This window comes from Pyricularia oryzae, chromosome 2 (genome assembly GCF_000002495.2).
Source record: "Pyricularia oryzae 70-15 chromosome 2, whole genome shotgun sequence".
Taxonomy (NCBI): Eukaryota; Fungi; Ascomycota; class Sordariomycetes; order Magnaporthales; family Pyriculariaceae; genus Pyricularia; species Pyricularia oryzae.
Window position 1 is genome coordinate 797,147 of NC_017850.1, and position 14,649 is coordinate 811,795.

Consider the following 14,649-nt stretch of genomic DNA (forward strand, 5'->3'; position numbering starts at 1 on the left):
CCGCGTGGCATCACTAGCTACCCATCATCCTTGCATATTTTTTTCCCTCCCGCCTGGTCGCATGCAACCTAAAGCCCGGCTCGTCCACTAAGATTTGGATTCCCACTGCCCTATAGAAGCCTCCAACTGGTAAAGTCTGAGCGGAGTCCTCCGTTGATGTGCATAACCCCCGCGTTTATCAGCCTGATGAATGCATTATGTTGCTTTTCTCGACCTCTCGGAATGTACGGAGTACTGTCGGACAGTATCCGCATGGGGGTTGGTACATAATGGCTCTAATCCAAAAGTGCACTCTACCAACACAAATGGGAAACTCTTAAACTTGCCGGCCTCCCCGATTCAGCCGCCTGGAAACTTCCGACGTCGCGAGCGACTTGAAAAAAAAATCCAGCAATGTATTGGCTGACAAACTCAGATTCGACCCATGCTAACTTTGGCCGGCCACGAAACACTCGGGGTGCAGATACTTGATTTGACCTGATGCAAAGGAGGAGTCTGGGCTGCATGCGTCAATTTTTTTTGATTATGCCTTTCCTGATTTCTCTGTTATCTTGGACACGGTAAACCAGTAGCATGTGGATGGCATGCCTCAGGTAATATGCATTCCTCGGAGATTGGAGATCTGTCCCTTCTTTTTACACGTCCTTTCGGCGCAAAATCCCATAGGGTGTGTGTTTTACAAGGTATCCGTACATCAACCCATGCAAAAACACGTCGACTCCGCGGCCGTCGACATGAAAGTTTTGTGCATGCTAGCAAACAAGCAAACCAGGAGCTATCGTAGAGTTGCAACATCTACGTCGCCGATTCTGATGACCGGGAATTCTGCTGAACATTCCCCTCTGGCATCAATTCTCGATGATGCTGAAGCTCCTGCATCCTGTTATCTCTTGTTCATGGCTACGCATCTCCTTGGAATTGCCAATTCAGCCACGGACTTGGCACGGCCCTTTTAAGCAAGTTGATTTGCCTGTATGTCGCTCTCGTTCTCCCAACAAGGCTCGGACGGTTCTTAGCTGAGTTTTTGGAGGTAGCCTTGGGCTATCAGCCTTTCCACATCACCCTGGCGAACGTAAAATTGGCTGTTCTTGCTGAGAGTAATAGCGCTATATGCAGATAAGACAGGTCATATGATCAGCACAAACAACACTTCGAATCTGCAGATTATTGCACGGTGACAAGGAATCCCTTCAACCTACCCATATTCTGTTTGAATCTCACCGGCATCCTTGAGCACCCTGACATCGATAAAGAGGTCCCTCGGTGGCTCCAGGCTTCCCGTTAGATCAACATCTGTCCACTGGCCCTTGTACGCCGCAAGCAAATCGCTGTACTGTCGCACATAGTCCTCTTCCTGCGGACTCAATCCGCCAGTCGGCCCGTCGGCAGGTCCCGGGCCGCCGCCACTCCCATCTCTCAACTGTTGCCCTTGCGCAGACAGCTCCATCACGTCGGCACCGCTCCAGACAAGCTCCTCCAACTTATCGGTCCGCGTGCGGTGGTATGCAAGCAGGCAGCGCTTGTTTCGGCGCATTGATAGGTGGTTTACCAGGAGGGCACAAGCGGTTGCCTTGTCCTCGTTCGGGTCGAAGGCGCCTTCGAAGGGCTCCAGCAGGCTCGTTACATCTCTGTTCAAATCGCGCACCTCGCGGGTGGCGGCGCGTACTAGCTCGGTCTGGTATGGGGGTAAATGGGTGAGATTCTGCGTCCGTTTCGCGTGCTGGACCTGTTATGCGGGCATTGATTATTAGTTAGATAGTTAAAGTGGTGCTGCGACGCGCTCGAGACGTGTTTTATTTTTGGCAAAAATGAAAGGAAAAAGACCGGTGAGTGGACCGAGTACCAGTTTGTTTCCCACGTCTCCGTACATCGCAGTGCGCAGTCAATTGCACTTTGGATTGTATATGATCTGCAACGGAATATTATGCGACGACGACACACGTGTCTTTGATCGTATTTGTGTATTCGACAGTGTATCTCAGCCATGTGCAATTAGGTAGTCTGTTGCCAAGTGAACATAAACTACACTCAGTCTAGTGCCCCACAGCAGTGCACCCCTCCGCAAAAAAACACTTCAAATCTCACTACAAGTCTTGGTACAGAGCCTTAGTCTATCTCTTAACTGAATGAACCCTTGATAATACAGCGTCATAGCTGCCCCGCTGGGCCGATAGCGGGGAACCCCTCGTCGCAAAGGACTTACACACGCCTTTTAGTACTCGCGTGAGAGAAAAAAAAAATAAGAAAAAAAAAGTTATTTACCACTGAGTCTTGTGCACAACTTATACGCCAAAATCTTTCCAGAAGCAAGTTTCTAGTCTAAATTGGTCACCCAAGCATATCACGGCTTTGGTCAAGACTAGCACTTATTGGGCACACTATAAAATCAAGATGGCGTCTTCTCAGCGGATTGCCATCGTCTCCGTCTATGACAAGACAGGACTCTTGGATCTGGCTAAAGGCCTCATCAAGAACAATGTTCGCATTCTGGCGTCTGGAGGTACCTCCAAGATGATCAGGGAGTCCGGCTTCCCTGTGGAGTAAGTGATGTCTCATTTGCCCTTTTGGATCTCTTGTCAAGAAGGAAAAGAAAAAGCGAAAGCAGAAAAGAAAAAGATAAAAGGAGAACAAGCACCGCCAAGCTAACGCACGATACCTACACCCCCCAGAGACATCTCAGCCATCACCAAGGCCCCCGAGATGCTGGCTGGCCGGGTCAAGACCCTCCACCCAGCCGTGCACGCCGGCATTCTGGCCCGCAACCTCGAGTCGGACGAGAAGGACCTTGCCGAGCAGAGCATCGACAAGGTCGACTACGTCGTCTGCAATCTGTACCCCTTCAAGGACACCGTCGCCAAGATCAACGTCACCGTCCCCGAGGCTGTCGAAGAGATCGACATTGGAGGCGTCACCTTGATCCGTGCCGCCGCCAAGAACCACTCGCGCGTCACCATCCTGAGCGACCCGACCGACTACGCCGAGTTCCTCAAGGAGCTGGACAGCGGCGAGATCAAGGAGTCGAGCCGCAAGCTGTACGCTCTCAAGGCCTTTGAGCACACGGCCGACTACGACGCCGCCATCGCCGACTTCTTCCGCAAGCAGTACGCCTCGGACGGCCTGCAGCACCTCACCCTCCGCTACGGCGCCAACCCCCACCAGAAGCCCGCCGCCGCCTTCGCCAAGGAGGGCAAGCTGCCCTTCAAGGTCCTCTGCGGCAGCCCGGGTTACATCAACCTGCTCGACGCGCTCAACGCCTGGCCCCTGGTCAAGGAGCTCAAGGCCGCCCTCGGTCTCCCCGCCGCCGCCAGCTTCAAGCACGTGTCGCCCGCCGGCGCCGCCATCGGCACCCCGCTGTCTGCCGACGAGCAAAAGGTCTATATGGTCGAGGGCATCGAGGGTATTGAGTCGTCGGCCCTGGCCCAGGCCTACGCACGCGCCCGTGGCGCCGACCGCATGTCGTCGTTTGGTGACATGATCGCCCTCAGCGACGTCGTCGACCTGCCCACCGCCCAGATCATCTCCAAGGAGGTCTCTGACGGTGTCATCGCCCCTGGCTACGACGCTGCCGCGCTCGAGGTCCTCAAGAAGAAGAAGGGCGGCCGCTACCTGGTGCTGCAGATGGACGCCGACTACGTCCCGAGCCCGCAGGAGCTGCGCACCGTCTACGGCGTGTCGCTTGCCCAGCACCGCAACGACGTCGAGGTGTCGCCCGCGTCGTTCAGCACCGTCTTGGTGCCCAAGGATGGCCCGGCCCTGCCCGAGTCTGCCCTGCGCGACCTGACCGTCGCCACCATCGCGCTCAAGTACACCCAGAGCAACTCGGTCTGCTACGCCGCCAACGGCCAGGTCATCGGCCTCGGCGCCGGCCAGCAGTCGCGCATCCACTGCACTCGCCTCGCCGGCGACAAGGCCGACAACTGGTGGCTGCGCTTCCACCCGCGTGTCCTTGGCATCAAGTGGAAGAAGGGCACCAAGAGGCCCGACAAGAGCAACGCCATCGACCTGCTCGTCAGCGGCGAGCTGCCCAAGTCCGGCCCCGAGAGGGAGTCGTTCGAGGCCCTGTTCGACGAGGTCCCTGCCGCCTTTGGCGAGGCCGAGCGCGAGGAGTGGCTCGGCAAGCTGACCAACGTTGCTATTTCCAGCGATGCATTCGTAAGTTTTGTTCCTCTTGTCCTACAGCCCCTTTTTTTTTTTTTTTTTGTCGTGTTCAAGCTCCAAAAAGTCAGGAAGAAAAATTACATCAGCTGACTGACGCCAAACACTAAAATAGTTTCCCTTCACCGACAATGTGTACCGTGCGGCCCGTTCAGGAGTCAAGTACATGGCCGCGCCAAGCGGAAGCCAAAATGACCAGCCCGTCTTCGACACGGCCGACAAATTGGGCATCACTTTTGTGGAGCAGAGCGTCAGGCTGTTCCACCACTAAAAGTATCACAGCATGACTCTTCGAGAGTGGAATTATAGCAAAAGGTTGGGAATGGGAAATGGGGAGATTCTACTGTATATACCCATACTATATGATGTGATTGATGAGGGAATTAAAATGGGCGTGTTTAGGTTCAACACGGGACAGGGTTTTCATGAGGGATAATAATATCCAGACTTCAACAAGCAGCAAACAAAGCTTCTATTTTCTTCATTCGTCTATGTTGCTGACTTTACTTTTTTGTCATCCATTTTCGTTTGAGGTCATATGCCTAGAAAAGGGTTTCCCGCGATCATTTCATATCATGAAGCAAATCATTGTCATGCAGCATTATCTCAATATTTTCCTTGATCGCCCTTGCCTTTTTTAAGCAATTTACAGCTTCTGCATGGCAGCGACATCGGTGGACTGGACGTAGTCCTCAAGCTCCTCGAGCTGCTCCTGGAGCTCAGTGACACCGACCTTGTCGTCCTCAACGACCAGGGTCATCTGGAGCTTGCTGACACCGTAACCAACGGGAACCAGCTTGGAGGCACCCCAGACAAGACCGTCCTGCTCAATGGCGCGGACAGCAGCCTCGAGCTCGACCATGTTGGTCTCATCATCTGTAAGCATGATGTTAGTATTGATGTATCATGGCGAAACTTGCGTGCAGTTTGAAGGCATATGTTACGTACCCCAAGGCTTGATGTCAAGAGTGACAACCGACTTGGCGATGGTCTTGGGCTTGGCGGCCTTCTTTTTGTTGTACTCGTCGAGGCGCTCCTGGCGGACACGGGCAGCCTCGGCATCCTCCTCCTCGTCGTCGCTTCCGAACAAGTCGACATCGTCGTCGTCCTCCTCGGCAGCGGGGGCCTTGGCGGGGTTCAGGGTAGCCTCGGTCTTGTCAGGGCCGTACTCGGTGTAAGCCTTGGTGGAGTCGCCGGGCAGGTTGGAGAACTCATCCTCGAACGAGGCGATGTGCTTGTACCACCGAGCAGCGTTGGCGTACTTGGTGGCGTCGGGAGCAGAGCTCAGGGCCTTGTAGGTGACGACGTCGGCCTGGCTGGCAGAGTTGCTGTTGCGGTTTGAATGTGGTTAGCTGCATATTCTAACAGGCTGTTTTGGTAGGAACGCCGCGTTTTGATAAACCGTCCATGCATGAATGCATGGGCGAAGGGTAAAAATCAGAGGTGCACGAAGTGCTTGTTTGGTCGTCATTGGCAGGGTCTTAAGCTGCTCGGAAACACGGACCAATTTTTATCATCACATGAGGTAGGTAGGAGGTGGTTTTGGATAATTTCAATGGGAGAGGAAATATCATAACATACCCAACGATGTACGAGCGCGTGGACAACCAGCTGTCAAGCACTGAAATTGGCTCGTCAGTAGGTAGAACCAGAAGAGGCTCATCAGACAGTCCAGAAGAGACACAAGAAAAGACACATTGTTGGTCAAAACATGGTGGCGCGAAAAGAAAAAGCCAAAAAAGGATGGATGGATGGCGCAAACACAAACGGTTATGCAGCAAGAGTGCAAAGCATCATGGATACTTACTGGCAAGGCCAGCGTCGGTGAGAATGTCAGCGAAACCCATGATGAATGCTTTTGTGAGGAAGAGACGAAGAACAAAGAGAGAATAACAAGATTTTCGTTGGTGAGGAATTTGTTCTTAAATGAAGTATGAAGAAAAGAAAGAGGCTGGTAATATGGAGTGAAGCGAAGTTATAAGGTGGGGTGGATTCATTGCTGCCAATTTCTGAATTTTTTTTCCCTGCTGGCCCAAGGAGGGGTCCCCCCGAAAAGGGGGCCACGGCGCGACACGAACATTTCTTGATACCCCGCCACAAAAGCAGAAGCTTCATCTGGTCCAAAGAAAAAGCACGTGGTGATAAGATATAAGATTGCTGGGCTCTGCAAATACTGCATAAGGTAACACCTAGTGTAGATTATGCAGTGCAGTCTATTCTGTAATTACGTGGTAATGTCTTGGGGTGTGGATCAATACAGGTCAAGGCCAGTCTGTGGATCTTGTGCATTGTACTGTACAGGCCTGTACCATAGACGTTGTGATGAAGTACCACAGGACTGGTATGTGGGTCCCCCTGTCTTGCTCCGTAGTCCGGATTGGCTGATGGCAAAAGCTTTGAAGCCAATTCTGGAAGCTCCCGAAGCTTCGTGAAGAAGCTGGAAGCTGTCGCTAGACGTATCGTAGCATCATTATTCTTCAAAGAACTTTCGATTCTCCAACTTGTAGAATCACGTTGTGAATCAATGGTGTCTTATAAGACTGGCAACGTCTTGCTATAGTCTTGCGGATTGACATATTGTTGTCTTTTGCCGCGATCATTTTCATTCCCGTACAAAAACTGGTTCTTTTACCATTAGACCTATTTAATTCGAATCTTCATAACCGCAAAGAAACTGGATCAAATGCTATTACGTAGCCAAATTCACACTTCATCACGCCGCCTCGCAGGAGTTACATCCCAACCACTTCTCCGAGGTCAATCGTTACCAAGAGTAGCGGGGCTCAGTGCTCGGCTGCCTTCACCATCAAAGAATGCCATTACATTAACTCACTCCGGTGCTCGCCCTCGGCAGTTACTACCCATTACAACCGTTAGGCATTATGCCAATGGTCGACCGCATCCTCCAGGCGGCACCCACCGCATGAACATGAGCGGCGGGGAGGAGGAAAAGCCGGCCCTGGAACAGTACGGCATAGACCTCACCGCCAAGGCGAAGGAGGGAAAGCTGGATCCCGTCATAGGCCGCGATGGCGAGATCCAAAGGACTATCCAAGTGCTGTCTCGCAGGACCAAGAACAACCCGGTCTTGATCGGAAATGCAGGAACCGGAAAGACGGCTATCCTGGAGGGCTTGGCTCTGCGGATTGTTCGGGGTGATGTGCCGGAGAGTATCAAAAATAAGCGTGTCATCAGTCTGGATCTGGGCTCGCTTATCGCCGGTGCCAAATTCAGGGGTGACTTTGAGGAACGCTTGAAAAAGGTGCTCACAGAGGTTGAGCAAGCCAACGGACAGGTCATTCTCTTTATCGACGAGCTCCACACGTTGCTTGGGCTGGGCAAGGCAGAAGGGTCCATCGATGCCTCAAATTTGCTGAAGCCTGCTTTGTCTCGCGGCGAGCTCCAATGCTGCGGAGCCACAACGCTGAACGAGTACCGACTCATCGAAAAGGACGTTGCACTGGCTCGCCGTTTCCAGCCAATTCTCGTCAACGAGCCTACCGTAGAGGATACCATCAGCATTCTGCGCGGTATTAAGGACAAGTACGAGGTTCACCATGGAGTTCGAATTACTGATGGTGCCCTCGTTGCAGCTGCTGCCTACTCGAACCGCTATATCACTGACCGGTTCCTACCAGACAAGGCCATTGATCTTATGGACGAGGCAGCCAGCTCGCTCAGGCTGCAACAGGAAAGCAAACCGGAGGACATAATGCGTCTGGATCAAAAGATCATGACCATTCAAATCGAGCTCGAATCACTGCGCAAAGAGAAGGATGTGGCCAGCCGCGAACGTCGCGAGAAACTGGAATCCGATCTCAAAAAGCTGCAAGATGAGGTGAAGGAGCTCAACGACAAGTGGGACAAGGAGCGCTCTGAAATCGATGCCATAAAACAGACGCAGGCCGAACTTGACCGGGCACGCATCGAACTCGAGGTCGCCCAGCGTGAGGGCAACTTCGGTCGTGCCTCGGAGCTCCGCTTCGGCGTCATACCCTCACTTGAGGCCAAGCTGCCTAAGGAAGGCGAGGAAGCCAAAAGCGATGGCAGCCTCCTCCACGACTCCGTAACTGCCGATGATATCGCCAACGTCGTCTCCCGCATCACGGGCATCCCCGTCTCCAAGCTGACGTCTGGCCACATCGAGAAACTGGTGCACATGGAGGAGACACTCCGAGAGGCTGTTCGCGGTCAGGACGAGGCCCTACACGCCGTCGCCGACGCAGTCCGTCTGCAGCGTGCAGGACTCAGCGGGGAGAACCGCCCCACGGCATCCTTCTTCTTCCTTGGCCCTACTGGTGTCGGTAAGACGGAACTTTGCAAGAAGCTTGCCGGGTTCCTGTTCTCGACGGAATCGGCCGTCGTCCGCTTCGACATGAGCGAGTTCCAGGAGAAACACACCATCAGCCGTCTCATCGGAGCTCCGTCAGGCTACGTTGGCTACGAGGACGCAGGCCAGCTGACCGAGGCTGTGCGCCGCAAGCCCTACGCCGTGCTGCTGTTTGACGAGTTTGAAAAGGCGCACCGCGACATCTCGGCGCTTCTGCTGCAGGTCCTCGACGAAGGGTTCCTGACTGACGCGCAGGGCCACAAGGTCGACTTCCGCAACACCATAATCGTCTTCACGTCGAACCTGGGCGCCGACATACTCGTCGGTGCCAACCCGGCCGTTCCCTACAAAGAACTCGCCGATGGCGCCATCAGCCCAGAGGTCAAGACGGCCGTCATGGACGTGGTGCAGTCGCGATACCCGCCCGAGTTCCTCAACCGCATCGACAGCTTCATCGTCTTCAAGCGCCTCTCCCTCGAGGCCCTGCGTGACATTGTCGACATCAGACTGAAAGAGTTGCAGGGCCGCCTGACTGATAGGCGCATCACGCTCGAGGCCTCGGGCGAGGTAAGGGACTGGCTCGCCGAGAAGGGCTACGACCCCAAGTACGGCGCAAGGCCGCTCAACAGGCTCATCACGGTCGAGATCGCCAACAGCCTCGCGGATAGGATCATCAGGGGTGAGCTCAAGAGTGGCGATACCGCGCTCGTGAGGATTACCGAGGACAAGAGCGCCTTGGAAGTCGTCAAGGGGGAGGAGAAGGCGGCTCAGTGAGCCCACGGTTCGAGACGGGGTACTGGAGGTTGTAACAAAATGTGTGAAACTTGATGTGGTTTCATTTGTACATAATAGCTCTTGGGCACCACTCCACTGAGCATCTATGGCGGTATACAGTCTGTCTAACAAAGTGTATAGGCGTTGTTGGGTTGGTTTGTATCAAGATAGAGAAATTTGTTATGCAATGTTAACTCCATGACTTTGTTTCCGATTCCCCAAGATGGTGAGTATAGAGATGTGGATGTATTGTACCAATGCTCTGTTTCCTTGATCTATTATGCTTCTTATCATCACAGCGCCCATAATATGTGCACAGTATCTCAACTCGCGTTGTCATGTAGACATTAACATTTCTTTTTCAATGAGGCCAAAGCAAGTGAAAGGCAAACTACGAATTCAACAACAGCAATATTCAAACCTTCATAATACGATGGCATTAAATACCAACTAAACACCGTCTCCGTTAAACACTGACTTCACACTGCACGATTTCTCAACAAACACATACCCGACCCCGAGATGGTGGTCCGAAAGCTCAGCAGTATCAACGCACACAGTCCCGTGGCAGCGGCAAGGTCGACAAAGACGCAGCAAAAAAGCAACGTTGGGAAGGTCTTGGCTGGCGAGGCTGGCAGCTAGATTTTCCAGACTAATGCATGTATAAAAAGACCCCCTGACCAGGCCGCCAACAAGCTACGACCAACCGCGCGGCGAACGTTAAAGCCACACGGGGCAGAAAAAGAACAAGCACGGCAGAGGGTCCAACGGAATAAAGAAAAACACCAGCGAAGCATGACGTAGGGAGCGCCACAGAGTATGCACCCCCGCCCAACAAGTGTGCCGCTCCCCCCTTTTCCTAAAGAGAACGACCGTGCTATCTTTACCTACCGATGAATCAACCACCAGATTTAGGGGCAGAAACTGATACAGGTAGATACCCAGGGGACCTAATTATCGAAAGGTCAGGAAAGCAAAGGAGGGCGCTACTTCGTATGCCCACATCTCACTACCATAGCGTCGAGTCATGAGATGCATGCATCCAAGTTGTGACGAACGATCCCAGGCGAGTGTCAAAGTTGAAAAAGAGCAAAATGATCGTTAAGAGGCTGCGTAACTCCCTTCTGCATCCCCATAGCTCTACTCATGGAGGGAATCACAAAAAGAGGGCAGACACAAAAAAACACATTCCGCCGTTGTTTCAAAATGTACAGAAAGATTCCAACCCCAACGCGCCCCTTTCTTCCCGGAAACGAATACCACAGAAAGAGAGAAAAAGAAATCGTTTCATTCTTTGACCAAAAAAAGGCAGCAGTCGCGCGTAGAAAAAAGCAGGAATGAGAAAAATAGCGAATACTAAAAAAGTCCCTCTAGATAATGCGACTTTCTGCACTTTTTTTTTGTTTCTGAGGATCAAGGACCAGACAGAGACCACCACGTTTATGCAGGTTCATGGATTGGGGTGTTGTTGAAGAGGAAGGAAAAAGGCTAATCGATTGTTCTGATGGAAAACTTGGCCGAAGTACAACCGAATCTTGACGCTGACCGAGGGAGAGGAGACAATACCCGCGCTCTGCTTTCTTTACTGGTGGCCTGCCTTGCGCAGGGTGGTAGCCAGCCATTCGAGACCCTCGTAGAGACCGTCACCAGAGGTAGCGCAGGTCGATTGGATGTACTACAAGTGGCGGGATTAGCAATGATCAAAATACGAGCGGACCAGGGGGGAATCTGCAGCGTTCGAGACACCCAAATATACTTACCCAAGCGCGTTGTCTCAAGCTGTGGAGACCAAGCTTGTCTGTGATCTCGGCAGCGTTCATGGCATTCTAATAAAGGAAAAAAAAGTTAGTAATCTTTGTAGTCAAACCCCAGAGCGCATGAGCATTGCGCGCGGGGGGAATATATTGATTGGCACAAATGCCGGGATGATCCACATACCGGCAAATCCTGCTTGTTGGCAAAGACAAGCAAGATAGCATCCCGCAGCTCATCCTCGTTCAGCATGCGCTGCAACTCCTCGCGTGCCTCCACAATACGATCGCGATCGTTCGAGTCGACGACGAAGATGATACCCTGGGTGTTCTGGAAGTAGTGTCTCCACAGAGGACGAATCTTGTCCTGGCCACCCACATCCCACACGGTGAACTGAATGTTCTTGTACTCTACGGTCTCGACGTTGAAGCCTAGGAAAAGGGAACCTGTGTCAGTGCCGGTCGAGTGCCTCGGCCCGTAGGCGGGCAGGATTGCGATGGGAGCGGGGGAGTTCGATTGGGCGGCGTACCGATGGTAGGAATGGTGGTGACGATCTCGCCGAGCTTCAGCTTGTACAGAATCGTGGTTTTACCGGCGGCATCGAGACCGACCATCAAAATTCTCATCTCCTTCTTCCCCCACAGCCTGTCGAACAGCTTGCTGATGCTGAGACCCATCTTGGCGGTTTGTGTAAATTAAGTTTGCGAATGTGTATTGACGCAGTGCTAAGAAGCCCTTCGTTTTGTAAAGGCCGGATTCTAAGAATGTAAAAGGGGTCAGTTGGCCGTTTGATTTGACACCAACAGCTATGTCTGTGTGCGCCGTCAAGGTCCAATGAAGAAGCGATTATTTCAAGTGTAACAATGACTAGGGAGCAAATTAAAAAGAAGGGAAGAGTCGGGCCGGTCTGCTGTGCTGGCGTAGTCGTATAAACAAAACAAAGAGGTTGGAAAGGACAGATATGGGGCACTGGGATGAGTCGTGATATCGTCACAAGTCGACGTCAACGGGCGCAGTCGGCAAGGCAACAATCATCCAGAGGACACGTTCAAAGAATCCTCAACAGGTTGAGGCTGACGATGACAATTCGTCCGTTGCGAGCGACGATATAGTTGCAGGAGGTAGGCTAGAGGCAGGGCCGGGCTGTGCCGATGCACGCATGTATTTGTGTAAACTGGCTTTTGGTGTTTGGCATGCGACAGGAACAAAAACAGGACAGAACTGGGGCCTGCAGGTTGCAGACACGTGTGCAACGGGCCAACAACGAATCCAATAGTAGAATGGGAGGAATTCGATGACGAGAAAAAGGTTCACTCACCTTTTTTCGTTTTGTATCGATCGACGCGATACGTGTTTGGCTCTCGTAAATGGCGGGTGAATGCCGTGTCGTGGTCCAAGTCAAGTCGGTGTGGGAATTGAAGACGGAGAGGATGGAGAGCAGCAAAGGGAAAGCGGATCTGGTCTCTTTCGCAGTTGGTCGAATCGGAGCCGGGCATGCACACTAAACTACTACTGGGCGAGGCAAGGTCTGGCGGTTTTTTTCGCCTCACTCCAAAAAAAAATTAAGGAGCTTGCAGCCTGAGGGAGACACAGAGCTGACTGCTGACTGGCTCATCTGGAGTCTGTGCACAGCCTGGCGGGGTGAGGATTCCTGGCCTCTGACAGTGGGTTCGATACTATCATCACGTAAGTGCGGTGAGCAACCAGCCTGCCTTGCCTGCCTGATTTTTTCCCTCTTGTGAGCAAGACGACCCGATATTACGACTCTCACTTGTGAGAAAGTCTCCACATAGATAGACGCAGTACACACGTTCCAGACGCTGTAAGGAAGCACAGGGGGTCTCTGAAGTATCTGTACAGGTACGGCAGAACGAATATATACTACTACTGTAAATAACTTCCAACCGTTTTTTTCCATAACCTGTTGGTCTACTCCCTACTATAGGATTGCCTTTGTTCTTTAGCGACTTTTTGACAAAAGCAAAACGTGTAATAAGGCTAAGTGCGGGGTCCCATCAATAGACACAGAAGCGCTATTGTTTTCTCCTTAGAGCCCAGGTGACTTTTTGCTTTGATAAGCGAGAGGATATCAATTACGAGGAGTACACGACCTAGGCCTGTCATCCATCAGAATCATCACAAACCAAATGTTCCCTGCGTGAACTCCATAGAGGGAGGCAGGCAAGGCAGACCCCGGAGATAATCGAGGTATGCATGCTTGGCAAGCTTTCCGTTCATCATTTTTCAACCACCCATTGTGGACATGCAATGAGTTCGTACGTGGTAATTTACTGCGGCAGCTTGGAACACCCTTGACAATCCACCAGTCACTAGGGGATTAATTCACGGCCCGGTTCGAGCATGTGATAGGCTCAACAGGCCCAACCCGTTCATTGGACGAATTGACCCACCCCGGCAGCCAGGCCGAATGGGGCCGTCCGCTATGCCGAACCTCGAATCGACTGAATGGACACCTGGAGCTCAATCGCGACAGCAAGTTGGAAAGTGCGCTAGACGGAGGATATCTGCACCCAAGATATCGAATTTGGTTTTTTTTTTTTGTTGGTGACGACACGGAGAAAGGCACGGACATCGGGCAACGCACCTCAATTTCCATTTCATAAACATGTTGTTCCCTTCGGCAACGCGGCTGCTGGCCGCCGCCAGCGTCCTCTCGGCGGCCCTGGCCCACAACATCGGGCTCCCTGCCCATGGCCGCGAGTGCTTCTACGAGAACCTGCACAAGGACGACAAGATGACCGTGACGTTCCAGGTTGGCGACAGGGAGTTTGGCAGCGCGGGAAACCTCGACATTGACTTTTGGGTATGGGGCACCCGGTTCTTTTCGCAGCACAGAGGATGATATGTTGGCCCATCAAACGAAACACAACATGTATACTAACAAATCCCCACACGACAGATAACAAACCCTGAAGGCCAGTACGAGACGTTTTCCAAGTCGACCTCGAACGGCGACTACAGCTTCACGGCGCACCTAGACGGGCAGTACACGTACTGCTTCGGCAACGAACACTGGGGCGCCACCAGCAAGGAGGTGTCGTTCAACGTGCACGGCATCGTCTACGTTTCGGAGCACGACCAGCCCCAGGACCCGCTCGAGTCATCTGTCCGCCAGCTGTCGGAGCTGCTGGCCCAGGTCAAGGACGAGCAGAGCTACATCATCCTGCGCGAGCGCACCCATCGCAACACCGCCGAGAGCACGAACAGCCGGGTCAAGTGGTGGAACTTGTTCGTTATTTGCTTCATCATTGGCGAGTACGTCTTTCAGGTCTGGTGGCTCAGGAGGTTCTTTGAGGTCAAGAGGGTGGTTTGAGTGAGAACAGAGAGTGGAAGGGGGCTGGTGACTTTGTGTTTTTGGGCGGTTCGGGGCTGGAAAAGTGATTCGGGGGTGGCTAATACGGGCAGGTTTAGACACCATTGTTGATCCAGACTGTGTGGTTTTGAGATAGAAAGCCGGAGATTTTGCGCAATGTTCTGTGAAACGCTGTACAATCAAGACCGTAGTGGGCCAAAGATCTGAATACTTCCAAATGTGGATGGTGGAGTAAGAAATACATAACAAAATTAACCCTTTTAAGTCACTCATCACGCATTGATGCACCCGGAAACGTAGTCAC

At 52.5% G+C, this 14,649-nt stretch overlaps 6 protein-coding genes across 6 annotated transcripts; 3 read left to right on the forward strand and 3 right to left on the reverse strand.

Moving 5' to 3' along the window:
- Positions 1-526: 526 nt before the first annotated feature.
- Positions 527-2,071, reverse strand: MGG_04434 (DNA replication complex GINS protein PSF1). The gene is made up of 3 exons (XM_003713481.1): positions 1,844-2,071; positions 1,200-1,726; positions 527-1,106 (listed from the first exon to the last, which is right to left on the reverse strand). The coding sequence occupies exons 1-3, from the start codon at positions 1,868-1,870 to the stop codon at positions 1,013-1,015; spliced, it is 648 nt and encodes a 215-aa protein (XP_003713529.1). The 5' UTR covers positions 1,871-2,071; the 3' UTR covers positions 527-1,012.
- Positions 2,072-2,226: 155 nt separating this feature from the next.
- MGG_04435 (bifunctional purine biosynthesis protein ADE17) lies at positions 2,227-4,755 on the forward strand. Its single transcript, XM_003713482.1, has 3 exons — positions 2,227-2,540; positions 2,670-4,152; positions 4,271-4,755. The coding sequence occupies exons 1-3, from the start codon at positions 2,392-2,394 to the stop codon at positions 4,424-4,426; spliced, it is 1,788 nt and encodes a 595-aa protein (XP_003713530.1). The 5' UTR covers positions 2,227-2,391; the 3' UTR covers positions 4,427-4,755.
- Positions 4,595-6,390, reverse strand: MGG_04436 (elongation factor 1-beta). The gene is made up of 4 exons (XM_003713483.1): positions 5,963-6,390; positions 5,737-5,776; positions 5,104-5,483; positions 4,595-5,031 (listed from the first exon to the last, which is right to left on the reverse strand). Exons 1-4 carry the CDS (start codon positions 6,000-6,002, stop codon positions 4,802-4,804), a joined length of 690 nt encoding a protein of 229 aa, XP_003713531.1. The 5' UTR covers positions 6,003-6,390; the 3' UTR covers positions 4,595-4,801.
- A 214-nt stretch (positions 6,391-6,604) lies between these two features.
- MGG_04437 (heat shock protein 78) lies at positions 6,605-9,592 on the forward strand. The gene has a single exon (XM_003713484.1). It carries the CDS (start codon positions 6,839-6,841, stop codon positions 9,257-9,259), a length of 2,421 nt encoding a protein of 806 aa, XP_003713532.1. The 5' UTR covers positions 6,605-6,838; the 3' UTR covers positions 9,260-9,592.
- A 768-nt stretch (positions 9,593-10,360) lies between these two features.
- Positions 10,361-12,579, reverse strand: MGG_04438 (ADP-ribosylation factor). The gene is made up of 5 exons (XM_003713485.1): positions 12,330-12,579; positions 11,541-11,769; positions 11,198-11,442; positions 11,020-11,085; positions 10,361-10,934 (listed from the first exon to the last, which is right to left on the reverse strand). Exons 2-5 carry the CDS (start codon positions 11,686-11,688, stop codon positions 10,842-10,844), a joined length of 552 nt encoding a protein of 183 aa, XP_003713533.1. The 5' UTR covers positions 11,689-11,769; positions 12,330-12,579; the 3' UTR covers positions 10,361-10,841.
- A 926-nt stretch (positions 12,580-13,505) lies between these two features.
- MGG_04439 (endosomal protein P24B) lies at positions 13,506-14,638 on the forward strand. Its single transcript, XM_003713486.1, has 2 exons — positions 13,506-13,835; positions 13,932-14,638. Exons 1-2 carry the CDS (start codon positions 13,638-13,640, stop codon positions 14,343-14,345), a joined length of 612 nt encoding a protein of 203 aa, XP_003713534.1. The 5' UTR covers positions 13,506-13,637; the 3' UTR covers positions 14,346-14,638.
- The last annotated feature ends 11 nt before the right edge of the window (positions 14,639-14,649 follow it).

Coding starts and splice junctions, on each gene's coding strand:
- MGG_04437 (XM_003713484.1), top strand. CDS start 6,839: ATGCTATTACGTAGCCAAATTCACACTTCATCACGCCGCCTCGCAGGA.
- MGG_04434 (XM_003713481.1), bottom strand. CDS start 1,870: ATGTACGGAGACGTGGGAAACAAACTG. Junction 1,727..1,843: donor GAGACGTGGGAAACAAACTG/GTACTCGGTCCA, acceptor CCCGCATAACAG/GTCCAGCACGCGAAACGGAC. Junction 1,107..1,199: donor GAGATTCAAACAGAATATGG/GTAGGTTGAAGG, acceptor ATCTGCATATAG/CGCTATTACTCTCAGCAAGA.
- MGG_04439 (XM_003713486.1), top strand. CDS start 13,638: ATGTTGTTCCCTTCGGCAACGCGGCTGCTGGCCGCCGCCAGCGTCCTC. Junction 13,836..13,931: donor ACCTCGACATTGACTTTTGG/GTATGGGGCACC, acceptor CCCACACGACAG/ATAACAAACCCTGAAGGCCA.
- MGG_04435 (XM_003713482.1), top strand. CDS start 2,392: ATGGCGTCTTCTCAGCGGATTGCCATCGTCTCCGTCTATGACAAGACA. Junction 2,541..2,669: donor GAGTCCGGCTTCCCTGTGGA/GTAAGTGATGTC, acceptor TACACCCCCCAG/AGACATCTCAGCCATCACCA. Junction 4,153..4,270: donor CTATTTCCAGCGATGCATTC/GTAAGTTTTGTT, acceptor ACACTAAAATAG/TTTCCCTTCACCGACAATGT.
- MGG_04438 (XM_003713485.1), bottom strand. CDS start 11,688: ATGGGTCTCAGCATCAGCAAGCTGTTCGACAGGCTGTGGGGGAAGAAG. Junction 11,443..11,540: donor CACCACCATTCCTACCATCG/GTACGCCGCCCA, acceptor CCCTTTTCCTAG/GCTTCAACGTCGAGACCGTA. Junction 10,935..11,019: donor GCTTGAGACAACGCGCTTGG/GTAAGTATATTT, acceptor CGCCACTTGTAG/TACATCCAATCGACCTGCGC.
- MGG_04436 (XM_003713483.1), bottom strand. CDS start 6,002: ATGGGTTTCGCTGACATTCTCACCGACGCTGGCCTTGCCA. Junction 5,484..5,736: donor ACGCGCTCGTACATCGTTGG/GTATGTTATGAT, acceptor AAACCGCAACAG/CAACTCTGCCAGCCAGGCCG. Junction 5,032..5,103: donor TCTTGACATCAAGCCTTGGG/GTACGTAACATA, acceptor TCATGCTTACAG/ATGATGAGACCAACATGGTC.